Genomic DNA, 15,810 nt, shown 5'->3' with positions numbered 1-15,810 from the left:
TTTTATTTTTTTTTTTTTTTTTTTTTTTTTTTTTTTTTTTTTTTTTTTTTTTTTTTCCCTATAAAAAATATTATATATTTATTGAAAATTTTATTTTTTTTGTATTATTTCAAGTAAATATATAAAATTATATATAATCTATATAGTAAAAGAAAAAGTTGTATATTAAACATGCATAAATGTTTTTTATGTAATTATTTCTTTAATATAGTGCTACGGAAAAAAAAAAAAAAAAGAGTTATAACAGAAAATAATAATGTAACTTATAGAGAAAATAAAGATAAAGTATTAATTTATGAATCTTTTTATTCTGTTAACATGGATAAGAAAGAACATATTGAGCATAGTAAAAGTAATAAGGACAGCAATGATGGTAATAAAAAGATAATTATCAAAGATATCTATTATGATTATTTTAACAATAAGAATACAACCTCCCCTTTTCTAAATGATTTAAATAAAAAGAATAATTCTTGTTATTGTATTTATAATAATAAAAACAATCATCATAAAAAAATCAAAAATATGGATAATCACTATAAATGTATGTCACTACAAAAATATGAAATAAATAAATCATCAAAATATATGAATAAAAAATTGTTAAATAGAACAAAAAGAAACATCAATTATTCATTAGATAGACATTACTCTACTCTCATAATATATTATAGAATAAAAAAAATAATGAAATATATTACAAAATTGATATATTTAATTCATTTTTATATTTTAAGAAAAAAATATAAAAGAAATATTAGTTTATTACTCTGTAGTGATAATTACAAAGAACATAATAAAGAAAAAAAGAAAATGAAACATAAAAAAAAAAAAGATGAATATTTATGTTTATGTGAATTATCAGAATTTATATTAATAAGTAATAGGTTGATCAATATTAATTACTTAAAAAAGAAGAAAAAAAAAAATCAAACAAAATGCTATTATAATAATTGTATTAAACAAACTCATATAAAACTCTCAAAAATCTTGAATATTAATTTTATAAAAAAGTACATAAGAATTGTGAAAATGATGAAAAAAAAAAGAATAAGAAATCATATAATGAAAAAAACATATGTTTCAAATATTTATCATAGTAAAATTACTAAAATTATAAAAAATATAATTATAAGAAGTAAATATAAAAAGTATCTGAATTTTGTAAATAACAAATATATAGAGAATAGAAAAAACATATTTTGTAACAATGAAAAAATGAGAAGATTTAATAGATGTATTAATTGCAATACTTATTATAAAAAAAAAAGAAACGATCATTACAATAAAAACAACAATTGTGAAATGAGTAACAATATCATAGATAGCAATAACAACATTTATAATAAAAATAAAAAGAATGTTAGTAGCAATAACAAGAGATGTAACAAAATCTGTATAAAGTATCATAAAATATGCTATTTTTATAATAAAATTTATTTATATATTAATAATATTAATAAAGAAACTAAAAATCAACAGGGTTTAAATTATTTTTCATATATAAGAAATCATAAAAATATTAATTTAAGTAGTACACTTACAAACTATAAAAATGAAATAAATATTAACTCTTTTAATTTAAGTGAGGAGACTGGTATAAAAATATCGTTAAATCGTAAAGAAGATACATATGATTTAAATGAAAAAATTAAAAAAGAAAATATAGAAAAAAAAATATATATATATGAAAATATTAATAATAAACAGCAGTTAAAAAAAAAAAAAAGGAAAAAAAGAAAAGAAAAAGGAAAAAAATATGTAAAGTATATAAAGAAAAATAAAAATTATTCAAGTGAAAAAAAAAAAAAGAAAAGGAAGAAAAATAAAAAAAATAAATTTCCAAAAAAAGTCCATAAAAATTATTTAAGTATAAAAAATAAAATCAAGGTTGAACAAACAATAAAAAATTATGAAAAAAATTTTGATTTAAAAATTAAAAGTAAAGAAATAGAAAAAATTGATAATATAGAAAATGAAAAGAGTGTTAATAAAGAAAGGGAAATATATAATAAAATAGAAAAAAGAAGTCTTGATAACTTAGAATATAAAAATAGTAAAGTAGAAAATGAAAAATATGAAAATAGAGATATTGAATGTCTTGATAATATAAAAAAAAAATATAATAAAAAAGAAAAAAGAAGTCTTGATATGTTTAAAAAAGAACATAATGTAATACAATATGAAAAAGAAAAATGTAATGAAAAAATTGAAAAATATTTAGATAAAGATTTTTATTTTAAAAATGATGTTGTAAACGTAGAACAAGTAGAAATAAACGAAGAAAAGAGCAATGAAAATAATGAGCAATGTAAAAAAAACTCAAATAATGAAGATGACGAAAAAAATGAAACTTTTAATGAAACATTAAAATTGTTAGATTCTCCTAAAGAAAATAATCTATTACTGATTGATAATCATAATATGTTAATGAAAGATTCTGATATAAAGATAAGAGAAAAAAAATTTATGGAATGTTTGCAAAATTGTGAATATATTAAAAACAATTATAAAATGATTAAATTATTAAGAGATAATTCTCCCAATTTTGTTTATGAATGTTTTGATATAAACAAAAAAATTAATGTAGCTATTAAAAGTGTATGTAAAGAAAAACAAATGTCTATTATGAGTTATAATACTTATATAAACATATATAAAACTATTCAAAATATGAATAATAGCAATGTTATAAAAATATATGATTTAATAGAAAATCAGACTCATTTTTTTATTATAATGGAGTTGTGTGAAGGATGTGATTTAGTAGAATATGTATCCAATGAAAAAATATCTTTTGAAAAAGCTAAAAATATTATTTATCAATTATTAAATGGAATCAATGCATTGCATCTGAATTCGATAATTCATAGAGATATTAAACTAGATAACTTGATGTTTAAAGATAAAAATAGGGAACACCTTGTTATAATTGATTTTGATATGAGTGTGTATATTGATAATGAATATGAAACTCAAGGATGGCAAAAAAATAATTTTTATGAAAGTGAAACAAAAGATGTATTTTGTGAAAATGAATTTGATATAAATGATTCTGATAAAAATGAACACGATGCAAATCACTTCGATATAAATCAATTTGAAAAAAATAATTATAATGAAAATGAGTTAAATAAAACCCACTTTCATACTAGCATGTTTAATTCTGATAATCTTTACACAAATAAACTTTATGAAAATAATGAAGAAAAAAACAATTTAATCAATTATATTCCACATATGAATAATTATACAAGTATAGAAAAAAAAAATGTAACTAGATCCTTAAATTATGAATATATGCATTCTATTGAAAATAGTTTATCTGCTTTCACTGATAATACTGAGAAAACATATATAAATGAAGATGAAAAAATTATATATAATGATTTAATTATAGGAACAAAAGAATATATGTCTCCTTATTGTTTGAAAGGAATTTATAGTGAAAAAACAGATATTTATAGTATAGGAGTTACTATTTTTATAATTCTTTTTAAAAATTTTCCATATTTTTTTGAAGAAAATTCAGTAAATAAATGGGAAAATGATGTAATTAAAAAAAATGAGAATATTGTTATACCATTCTCTTTCTTGTTTCATAATTTAAACTCTTGTCATTTTATTAAATTAATGGATATACATTTAATAAATAATAATATCTATTTTTGTAAAAATAGTTACTTATTAGATCATGAATTAAAAGAAATAGAAAAAATGGAAAATATAAAAATTGATTTTACTCAAATAAAAATAAATGTTAAAAATATATATTTAATTGAAATAATGAAAAAGGCTTTATCACTTGATATAGAACAACAATATAGTAATGTTTCCGAAATTCTGGAAAATAGTTTGTTTTGTTAAATTATTTTTGTAAGTATTATATAAAATAGTAAATAAAAGGTATATTATTTTTCCAATATTTTATTTTTTTCTTTGTAATATATATATATATATATTTATTTATTTATTAACTAATATTTGCTTATAATTATTTTAATTTTTTTAATATATATATTTTTTTCCGTTTTAAATTAAAAAAGCATTTTTTTTTTTTCTGTGTCCTATAATAAAAATTAAAATATTAAGATCTTCATTTCGATACTTTTTTTTTGTGCATAAAAATTACAATTTTTTTAGTGTCTTTTTTTCTTTTCTTTTTTTTTTTTTTTTTTTTTTTTTTTGTAAGAATCTTTTTTTTTTTTAAAGATAACTTTTTTACAAAATTTTTATATATTTATCTTTATTTAAAAATTTTTCTTTTTTTCGTAACAATTCTATCAATATCCTTCTGTGTATATTTTTTAATTAAATTTTTTTTTTTTTTTTTTTTTAATTCAAGATTGACTATTTTTATAGTATTAGTAATAAATGCTTGTATCCTGTTAAAATTTATAAATTTATATACTTTATTTACTTTTTTAATTTTCTCCTGTAATTTTTTAAAATTTATTTTCTTCATTAATAAAGATGAAAAAAAAAAGGAAGGATAAATCAGGAGGAAAAGCATTCTTTTATTATTAATAAATTACATATAAAGGCTTTAATCATAAAAAAGAGAAAAAAAAAAGTTTATTTAATAAAATTAATATAAATTATAATTATAGAAATAAAGTCTATCAAATTTATTAAAAAAAAAAAAATTATGTAAAAGCTGAAACCAAATCATCATCTTCATCACTAACGCAAACAATATTATTTTTTAAATTATCAGAATTGTCATTTTCATTAATATCGTTAATGTTAATATAATCCATCTTTTCTGTATTTTCATTATTATGTAACTCCCCAATAGGTGCATATTTAGGATTCATGTATTGAGAATCTGCTCCATAAACCATACTTTTCGTAAAATCTTTTTCATATATGGGATTTTTATTAAAATTATTTCCATAATTATTATTCTGATGAACACTGTTAAAATTATTTATATTTAAATTTGTTTCACAATCATATTTTGTATTTTTATTTGATGTATTATCAGAATAAATATTCTGAATTGAGTCACAATCATAATATATATTTTGATCGAAATTATTTTTTTTATCAAAATTTTCATATAAATTATAATCATAACTGTTGTTTTGTTTTATGTCATTTTTATTAGTTATAATACAAACATCTAAATTACTCATATCTGAAGTTAAATAATTTGGTGCATCTTGATTTTTATCATAAAAAATGTTACACCTTGAAGAATTTAAACTGTTCACATTCTCTGATTTATTATTATTATTAATTAAATTTTTCTTATAATTAGAAGTATCAAAAATTTCATAATTATGCTTTTTTTTAGTTTGATCCAATAAATTATCTAGAGATATAGTTTCACTATTAGCACTACTTTTATATCCACGATCACTATTATCACTTTCATTAAAATTAAAATTATTATGATCAGTAACATTGTATTTATATCCATCTCTATTAGTTAACTTTACGTGATTTACTTTATAATTTCTTTTTGGTTTCCATATTTTAAAATTATCTATATCACTTTTCCACACTTTTAAATTTCCTCCATTTCCTCCTGATAATAAAAATTCTGAACCGTTCAGAAAATTTAAGAAATGGACACCATTTGTATGACCATGAAAGGATGAAATGATTAAACCACTAGTTATAGACCATAAAATAATAGCATCTTCATAACCTGCATATAAAACCTTTTTATTTTTATCAACACATAAAGATAAAACGTTATTTTCATAAACTAAAGGTGGTATATATTGTGCCGAAATATTATTATCAATAACTAACTTTGTTATATATTTTTTATTTTCATTATTGCCATTATTATTATGAGTAGCAGTAGTAGTAGTAGTAGCAATACTTTCATTTGATATATTCTGATTGTTCAAGTTACGTTTATATAAGTGGTTATTGTAATCATAATTTTTATTATAATTAGCGTTATTATACTCATAATTTGTCAATGAAATACTTTTTATATTGTTATTATCTTTTATTAGTAATTCATTTTTGATAGGATTATTTTTTACATTTTTGCTATCATTACTGTAATGATAATTATAACAAGCAATTACATTATCATAACCTATAAATAAATATTTATCTGTATTTGCAAAACAATTTATTTTTTCTCCATTTTTTAGTTTCTTTGTGTCTAAATAAATAGGAGGGTTGTTGCTCATATTATATATAAAGAATAGCGAACAGTCAGTACCAATAACAATATTGTTATATTCTAACAAATGACAAGTAGTTATTTTATCTTTTTCTAATCTTTTATTACACCTTCCCCCACTTATAATTTTGTAATTATCTAAATAAAATAACCTGAAAGCATTATCATAACCACATGTACAAAAAAGATTATCATTTAGCTGCATCATTTTTAATATGGTATCATTATGACAGGGAATATTTTTTATATATGTCAATGTAAGAAGTTCTATATCTATTTTATAAATATGAATTTTTCCATCATCACCTGAAATAATAACTTCATTTCTTTTTTCTGAACAAATAATATTTCTTGCTTTATAAGTAGTTTGTTCTTTATATTTTTCAACAAATGTAGAAGTGAGATCATTATTATATGAAAAAATCTTAATTTCACCAACTATATCAGGTTCAATAATTGACCATAATTTTCCTAATTTACTTAAATTACTTTTATCCTCATAAACGCAAATTATAAAATTATATTTTTCATTAATATATAAATCACTCAATGAAAATTTTTGTGAACCTATACTATTTAATAATTTTGTTTTTACAATTTCTATAGATAAATTTATTTTATCATAAAACATAAGAAAATTCAAAAATAATGCGCAACACCTTATATCTGGTCTAATAAATAAGCCTTGTATGTAAGAATTCAGTACATTTTTTCTATAACTTATATATTCACTATTTTTATAAGACAATAATTTTTTCTTTGGTAAATTTGGTAAAGCTGAAAAACCGAAATGTAATAATTCACAATGTAACTCTTCAAATTCACTATATCTTTTATTTACTTCATACTTTAAATCTTTGTATTTAACTAAAATAACGTAATATATTTTTTCATCTCTATTATCCACACGATTTATCCCAATATCAAATTCTTCTAAATTCATTTTAGTTAATTTATTCTATTTTAAGTATTTTTATTTTAAATATTTTTTATTTGCAACAACAAAAATATTATAATGAAAAGGAAAATAAAAAAATTTCAAACATTCCATTTAAAAAAGTCATTTATACTAATATATATATATATATAAGAAAAAAAAAAAAAAAAACTCTCATTTCATGTTAATACAGAAAAATACAAAAAAAAAAAAAAATAAATAAATAAATAAATAAAAATAAGAAATAGTAAAATTGAAGTATGATTAATGAAATCACAATAAGAAATAAAATAAAATAAAATCTATTTGACTAATACAAAATAAATAAATAATTATGCACGTACCTATTTTTATAGTATCGAGAATTAGTAAATACTAAACTTTATATTAAAAAACAGGTATCTAAAGAATATACACATTTTAAGATATTCATTAAAAAAAAAAAAAAAAAAAATACACATATATTTTACTTTGTTTCATAAAAATAAGAAATAAGAAAATATAAAAATTATAACCAAAAAAAAAAAGTATGCTTTAAATATTTTACAATTATGTAAAAATCAACAAAGAAAATAAATTTCCTATATACATATATACAGTATTAAGATATATTAAAAATTTAAATTACAAAGTATAGGATCAAACAACTCATGTAAGAAATAAAAAAAGAAATTGTAATTACATAAGAAATTATATATACTTTAAACGCATTCTTATAATTAAAAAATTTTATAACTAAAATATTTTACCAAAAAAAAAAAAAAAAAAAAAAAAAAAAAATAGTAAATGAACTTACATATTTTTATTCTTTTATATTTAAATTTTTAGCTACAATATTTTTTTTTTTTTTTTTTTTTATTATTATAAGAAAATAGTTTATTATAAAAAGCAAAAAATAAAAAACTTACTAAATTTTAACATTATTCACATTTAGCTAAATAAAATAAAAGGATGCATATTTTTTTTTAAGAAATAATAAGGAAAATTTTTTCTAAATATTTTAATAAATTTTATTATATATTTTTTTTTTTTCATAAATAGGCTATGTTTTTTATGTAAAAATGCAAAAATTTCTCTAATACATTTAGCAAAATTTATAATTGTGTGCAAATGTTATTTGTAAAATTTAGATATTTTCTTTGAAATTAAAATAAAACAGTATAAGTGTTTCATTTATGACATCTACGCATAATTCTATCTATATATTACACATTTTATTAGTACAGCTTCAAATTAAAGAAACCACGAAGCATAATATTTATATTGTCTTTTTTTTTTTTTTTTTTTTAATACTTGTTATATTTTTTATTTAAAAGTTTTTTCTTTAATAAATTATGTTATATAATTCAAAAAAAGTTAAAAGGATAAATATAATATGTTGTAATAAACTTTAATACAAAAGCAAATTTTTTTTCTTTTTTTTTTATTTCGTTGTTATAAATATTTAAGATAAAAAAATGCAATTTTAGTTACTTTTATTAATATAAAAAAATATGAAGAATAAGAAAAATTAAACTACATTTATAAATAAACCATCTATGTTGAAATTTTGCGAATATAAAAACTTTAACAAAAAAAAAAATTATATAAAATAAGTAAAAATTTTTATTTCTAATTCCCAATAAATAAAAGTAAAAATAAAAATACATTAACCTTTTAAATATCAAAATGAGAATCAAAATTTATGTAAGAATGTCTTTAATTTTTACATTATTTTTCATAAATTAAAAAAGGCAATAAAAAAAGCCTTTATGTTCAATTCTTTTAAGAACTATTAAACTACATGAAAACTTCTTTTCTTATTTCTTTTTTATTTTCCTCATTTAATATAACTTTTAATCAACTTACATTTATTTATTTCATTTTATCTTTCTTTGTTTTTTTTATTCCTTTTTCTTTTATGTTTCTTTTTATCTTTATTTTTATTTACTTCATTATTATCTTTATATATAACTTGTTCTTTATCGACATTAATTTTTGTATTTTCATTGTTGTTTGATAAATTTTCATTTAACCTGTTTTCATCGTTTATTTGCTCATCTAAAAAACAAATCTCATTTTCTTCATTTTTATTAATAATTCCTTCATGTTCATCCAATTCTTTTAAATTTGTATTTTCTAAAGATTCTGTTTTTATAATAACATTTTCACTATATTTTTTGTTACATGCAGACAATGAATTTTCTTTAGTTTCATTTAAATTATCTATTGTTGAATTATCTAAATATGTTGAAAATTCACATTTTTCTTTTTTATCTATTCTTATAACATTATCTTTTACTTCCCCATTTTTTATTAAATGATCATTTACGTTATTCTCGCAAATCATAGATATATTGTTTGAATGAGCATCACTGTTAATGGTATTACTATATGTTTTATCATATATATTTTTATTTATATCTTTATTAGTATCACTATTTAAATTTTCATTTTTTTTTTTTTTATTATTATCTTCAAATGAATTATCTATTTGTGTACAATATATAGAAGTATTAGATTGATCACAGTCTTGATAATTACTCTTAATATAATTGTTTTTATATATGTGTTCAGTTGAAGATATTTTTTCTGTAACTTCATTAATTGAGTTAACCTCTTCTTTTTCACAATCATTTCTATTATCCACAATTTTCAAATAAAATTTACTTGAAGTTTCATCAATTTTTGCTTCTATATTATTTTCATTTTTTGAAATACCATCAATATTAATTTGAATATCTTCTTTATTTATATCATTTATTTCTCTTTCTATTTCTTTTTTACCATTATTTGTTTTTACATTTTCTTTTTCTTGTACTTTTTCTTTCTTTTCTTTTATTTCTTTGTTTTCTTGAATTTCTTCTTTGATTTTATGCATTTCTTTGTTCTCTTGTATTTCCATTTTGTCTACTTGTACTTCTTTACTTTTTTCCATTTCTTCTGTATTTTTTTGAGTTACATTATTAAAATTGTTAATTCTTTCAATTTCGTCATTTTTTAACTGTTCATTTTCTTCTTTACTAATTTTATCTTTTTCTCTATTCTCTTCCGTTATTTCTATTTCATTTTTTTCCTCTTTTTCAGTAATCTTATTTTTCATACCTTTAATTTTTTCTTTCTTTTCTTCTTCTTCTTCTTCTATTTCACTTTTTTCTTTTTCATTAATATCATTTTTTCCATCTTTAAAATTTTCCTTATTCTCTTCCATTATTTCTATTTCATTATTTTCTTCTTTTTCGTTAACCTTATTTTCATCTTTAACTTTTTCTTTATACTCTTCCTCTTTATCTATTTCATTCTTTTCTACTTTTTCGATCATCTTATCTTCATCTTTAATTTTTTCTTTATACTCTTCCTCTTTATCTATTTCATTCTTTTCTACTTTTTCGATCATCTTATCTTCATCTTTAATTTTTTCTTTACACTCTTTCTCTTTTTCAATTTCATTTTGTTCTTTTTCAATAACATCAACCTTCCCACCTTTAACTGTTTCTTCACTGTCTTCTTCTTCTATTTCATAATTTTTTTCTTTTTCAATAATCTCATTTTTTTCATCTTTAATTTTTTCTTCATTCTTTGCCGTTATTTCTATTTCATTCTTTTCTTCTTTTTCAATAATATCATCTCCTCCATCTTTAATTTTTTCTTCATTTTCTACCTCTATTTCTATTTCATTTTTTTTTTTTTCTTCAGTAATCTCATCTTCACCTCCAATTCTTTCTATGCACTCTCCCTTTTTTTCAATTTCATTTTGTTCTTTTTTAATAACATCAACTTTCCCATCTTTAACTTTTTCTTCATTATCTTCTTTTTCTATTTTATAATTTTTTTCTTCATCTTCTTCATTGGTTATTTTATATATTTCTTCTTTTTCCTTTTCTGCTGTTTTAGTATCTTCACTTTTTTCTTTTTCTTTTTTCATTTTAATATTTAATTTATTTTTTTCTTTGATATTGTTTTTTTTTGTTTCATTATTATCCTTTTCATCTAAACAAGTTTTATTTTCTTCAATTTCATCCTTACCGAATATTTTAGTCTTAACATTGTTCTTATTTACATAATTTTCCTCTTTACACCCTTCATAAGAATGGATAGAATTTATCTCTTCTGTATTTGTTACTTGTTCTTTTGAATTTATATAAAATTCCTCATTATTTAATTTTACAAAATCATGGGAATTAGGAAAACCTTTTTTTTCATTATATTGAAATTCATTAGAGGAAGATGTAGATATTAAGTTCAAATTTTTGTTAAACATACTTTCATTTAAACCATTGATAGTTGTATCATTTAATTGGTTGTATGAATCAATATCGTTATAATTTTTTATTTCATTAAAATTAATTTCGTTGAAAACCTTATTTGTAAGCTTATTTTTCTTTTTTAATTCTGTAAATTTTTTTTTTTTCATTAAGCTACTTTTATTGTCGTTTATTAAAATATCTAAATCATTTTTTTCTTCAAGAAAATTTTTGTTAAGAGGATGATCATTTTTTATCTGATTAATTACACTATTCACATTATTATCTACATATAAAAAAGAATTATTGATATCTGTGTTAAAATTACTATTTATAATTTCTTTATTAGTTAGAATTGATTTTTTTGAATTATTTTCAATATCTGTTTTCATCTTAAAATTAGAACCAAAGTTACAATTATTTAATTTAATTTTACTAAAATTTATAATTTCAAAATCATTTTTCTTATCAAAATCAAAAACATCATTTGATTTTATATTTTCTCCAGTTTTCCTACTAGATGATATATCACTCTGATCATATATAACAAAATGTTGTGTCATTTTTCTTTTATTTTCAAAATCATTAGCTACTTCTACTTTTTTATCTTTTTCAATTCCATTAATGTTATATATATTTCTAGTTAACAATTCATTTGATAAAATTGCTTCATCATTTTTTTCGATTCCTATTCCATTTTCTTTTAATTTATTTTTCTTTTTATCATTTTTTACATGATAATTATCATCTATGTTCTTTGTTTTCTTTAATTTTGCAAATTTTTCTATATGATATATCATATCATTTTCATCTTTACTACTATAATATTGATTTTTTTTTTTTCTTTCTGATACATAATTTTTCTTTCTATAAATATTTAGAGATGAATCGGAATTTGCTGTTTCATTTATATTACTATCATCTTTCTTTAAATCATCTTTTTGAATATTATATTCCACATTCCTCTGAACACTATTTGATGATTTTTCTCTATTTAAATTTTCAAAAAATATTCTCTTCTGGAAAACTGAATTAGAATTAAGTTCATAATAATTTTTTTTATCATTACCATTATTTATGAATGAATTATTATTATTATTAGAATCATTTATAACGTTCAAATAATTTGTTGTATTTGATTCATTCATTACACTAGAATCTTTTACAATAATAGAAGAACTGTTTAATATACTTGAACAATCGTTTATAGCATTGAAATCATTTACATTTTTTTTTAAATCATAAATATTGTTATTTAAAGAATCAACACTATTTGGATTCATTTCATTATTTTGATTACATTCATTATACCTTCGATTATACAAAAAAGTATCTGTAATTTTAGAGTTATTTTTTATTACATCTTCATAATTTATATAATCATCATTTCCTGAACTATTGACACAAGAATAAAACGCATTACTATTATTATCTAAATGATACACAAATTTCTCATTAGATTCATTTCCTTTATAATTTTTACTGCTTTTATAAGTATAATTAGGATTATTTATATAAAATTTAGATTGATCAGAGAGAATTTCTTGAGTGCTTTCTTTAGATTTTTTATTCATCACATCATCAACTAAATCTTCTATGAATTCTTCTTTTCCTAAATTATCAGGAATGTTATTTTGTTGATCATTATTATTTGAACAAATATTATCTAAACTATTAATTTTGAAATTATTAATTTCTTTTTTATTGCATATTTTTTTACTAAGAATTTCTCCTTTTTTTTCTTTTGTATCTTCATTTTCATCTTTTTGAGTTTTTAGAAAAATAGAAAGGTTGCTGGAATTGATAGACAATGAGGAATAATCTGCATCTGCTCCTTTTTTATTTTTTTTATAAAAATAATCAATTTGTATATCTTCTATATTATCTGCATTAACTGATTCTTTTAATTTTTCTATATCTTTTTTATTAATCCTTCTCCAACTATGTTGATCATTAATATCACTTGTTTTTTGAATCTCCTCTTCTTCACAACTATTTACTTTTTCTTCATTTACAAGAATATTATATGAATCATTTTTTGAATTTTTTTTATTTTCTACCATTTCATTTTTTACATTATTTCCCTTATTTTCATATTCATCATTAATTTTATTATTATTCTTTACATTTGTAATATTTACGAAATTCACATTGGGGTAATTTTCAAAACATCTATCACCTTCACTTTCTTCTTTCGTTTGTGTATCTTTATTTTTTTCTATAACTTCTGAGTATTTCATATTTTCATTCTCATTTTCCTCTTCTTTTTCTTTTTTATTGCATGAAATAATTGAGTGTCTTTCATTTTCAAAGTAATTTCTTTCTTTTAACGAATCAAGAATTTTATGATTATCGTAACTATTTTTATGTGATAATGATATCTTCATGTTTTTTAATTTATTACATTCTTTCATTTCATAATTTATATTATTATTATATAATATTTTTCCTTCAGAATTATTTTCAATATTAAAACTGACTTCATCATTAATTATGTTATTATGACTCTCTAACTTTTCTTCAACTTTATTTTTATTTAAGTTATTATCACTATTATTTTCTATATTTTTAACCTTTTCTGTTATAATATTCATTCTTATATTTTCCTGATATTCTTTATTATCATTATTTATAGATTCCTCGTTTTTTTTTAATGTAGATTTTTCTTTTATATCCTTCATTTTATTTGAAAATTTAACGTTTTCTTTATTTTCTTCACTTAATATATTGGTAAAATTAGTTTTAAATTCTTCATCTATTTTTATAATTTTTGTATCATTTTGTTTATTAATTTCACTTTCGAAACATTCTTCCTCTTCAATTTTATCTTCATTCAATAAGGAACTCTTAACTTGCATTTCCTCCTTTACTATAGAATTTGTTAATTCTAATAAATTTTGTTTATCATTTTTTTTTTCTTCATTTAGAATAAGACCATTATTATCTAATAAACATATATTAGAATTATTATCTTTTTCTTTACCTTCATTATCTGAAACAGTATTTTCTGATTTTTCTTTTTTATCTGTTATTATTTCTTCTTTGTTTTTTTCTATTAAACTTTCTTTTTTCTTAATTTCTACTTCAGTTTCAATTTCTAGTGATTGTTTATTATATTTATCTGATATATAATTTATTTCTAATTTATCTTCTTTTTTTAATTCTTCTCCACTTTTTCCGATAAAATCTTCAATTATGCAATTTTCTTCTTCACTATTTGCTAATATATCCGCTTTTTGTTTTAAACTTTCTGTACCTATATTTTTTGTATCATTCATTTCAATAGTATCATCTATCACATCAATGGTATTTTCGTTTATAAAAAAATTAAAATCATCTCTTGTATTTTTTTCATAATTTCTTACTGTTAAATAATTTCTATTATTTGAAGTATTTTTTTTTATTACATTATCACATTGATTTTCTTCTAAATTTACAGAATTATTTGTCATATTTTTACTTTCCTTATTTACACTAATAACATATATTTCACTAATATGAGTTACTTTTTTTTCTTGTTCATTTTCTATACAATTATCACTTTCGTTTTTAACCTCTTCATTTTTAATGTTTTTGTTTTCATCGTCTACATTTTCTATTTGTTCATAATTACTTTTTTCATTTTGAATTGTATCATTTGTTATGTTTTTATTAAAATCCTTTCGTTTTCGTTCTTTTCTATTTGATTTTTCCTTTAAATTATTATGTTTGTTCTTTTTTTCATATTTTTTAATTCCATAATGCATAAAACTTAAATCTTCACTTATTTCACAAGTAGAATCTTTTTTTATGTGTGATTTTTTTTTATGTTTTTCTTTTTCAGTTTCTTTATTTATTTTTCTATCAGATTTTTCTAAATCTAAAATAAAATCATTTTCATCATCAGAAGGATCTATTTTTTTTTCTATACATATATATTTTTTATTTTTATAATGTGTTAAATAGTATTTATAATTATTATTACATGTGTTCAGTTCATTTTTTTCTAAATCTATTTGCATAGATAAAATATCATCTTTTTTTTCTTCCTTTTCTCCATCAACTATTATTTTTAATTCTTTTAACTTTTTTTCTATATAACTTTTCTTCTTTTTTTTTAAGGAAATATAAATTAATGCAGCAAGGCACTCTATTATTAAAAAAGGGCAAATGGAATATAATACATTAGAAAATAGAGTTTCTTTAAAAACATTTGATATATATACAACATTTATAACATTATAGAAAGAAAGACAAAAATATGTTAATATTAACAATAATACTACTATATACAAAATAAGTGCTTTAAATGAATTTACTAGTAGTGCATAAAAAGATACTACTGTTGATATAAAAAATACAAAAAATAGTAATATATGATTATATATATATAACAATATACAAAAAAACGTTTTTATGCCTAATAAAAAAACTAATAAGATAAAATTTATTCTTTGCCAATTTATTTGTTTAAAATTCAAAAGCATTTTGCCTTTTATAGAATCTTCATTTTTCTCCAT

At 18.9% G+C, this 15,810-nt stretch overlaps 3 protein-coding genes across 3 annotated transcripts; 1 reads left to right on the top strand and 2 right to left on the bottom strand.

Annotated features, from left to right (window-relative positions):
* Positions 1-318: 318 nt before the first annotated feature.
* On the top strand, positions 319-3,867 carry PGAL8A_00044600 (serine/threonine protein kinase, putative; the record flags this gene model as incomplete). Its single annotated transcript, XM_028674462.1, has 1 exon — positions 319-3,867. The coding sequence occupies one exon, from the start codon at positions 319-321 to the stop codon at positions 3,865-3,867; it is 3,549 nt and encodes a 1,182-aa protein (XP_028530812.1).
* Positions 3,868-4,646: 779 nt separating this feature from the next.
* PGAL8A_00044500 (phosphoinositide-binding protein, putative) lies at positions 4,647-7,094 on the bottom strand (the record flags this gene model as incomplete). Its single annotated transcript, XM_028674461.1, has 1 exon — positions 4,647-7,094. The coding sequence occupies one exon, from the start codon at positions 7,092-7,094 to the stop codon at positions 4,647-4,649; it is 2,448 nt and encodes an 815-aa protein (XP_028530811.1).
* Positions 7,095-8,952: 1,858 nt separating this feature from the next.
* On the bottom strand, positions 8,953-15,810 carry PGAL8A_00044400 (conserved Plasmodium membrane protein, unknown function; the record flags this gene model as incomplete). The annotated part of the gene is made up of 1 exon (XM_028674460.1): positions 8,953-15,810. One exon carries the CDS (start codon positions 15,808-15,810, stop codon positions 8,953-8,955), a length of 6,858 nt encoding a protein of 2,285 aa, XP_028530810.1.

The sequence above is a fragment of the Plasmodium gallinaceum genome, assembly GCF_900005855.1.
Source record: "Plasmodium gallinaceum strain 8A genome assembly, contig: PGAL8A_v1_32, whole genome shotgun sequence".
NCBI classification, from domain to species: domain Eukaryota; phylum Apicomplexa; class Aconoidasida; order Haemosporida; family Plasmodiidae; genus Plasmodium; species Plasmodium gallinaceum.
The sequence above is the reverse complement of the archived record's forward strand: the minus strand, read 5'-3'. Positions and strand labels throughout refer to the sequence as shown.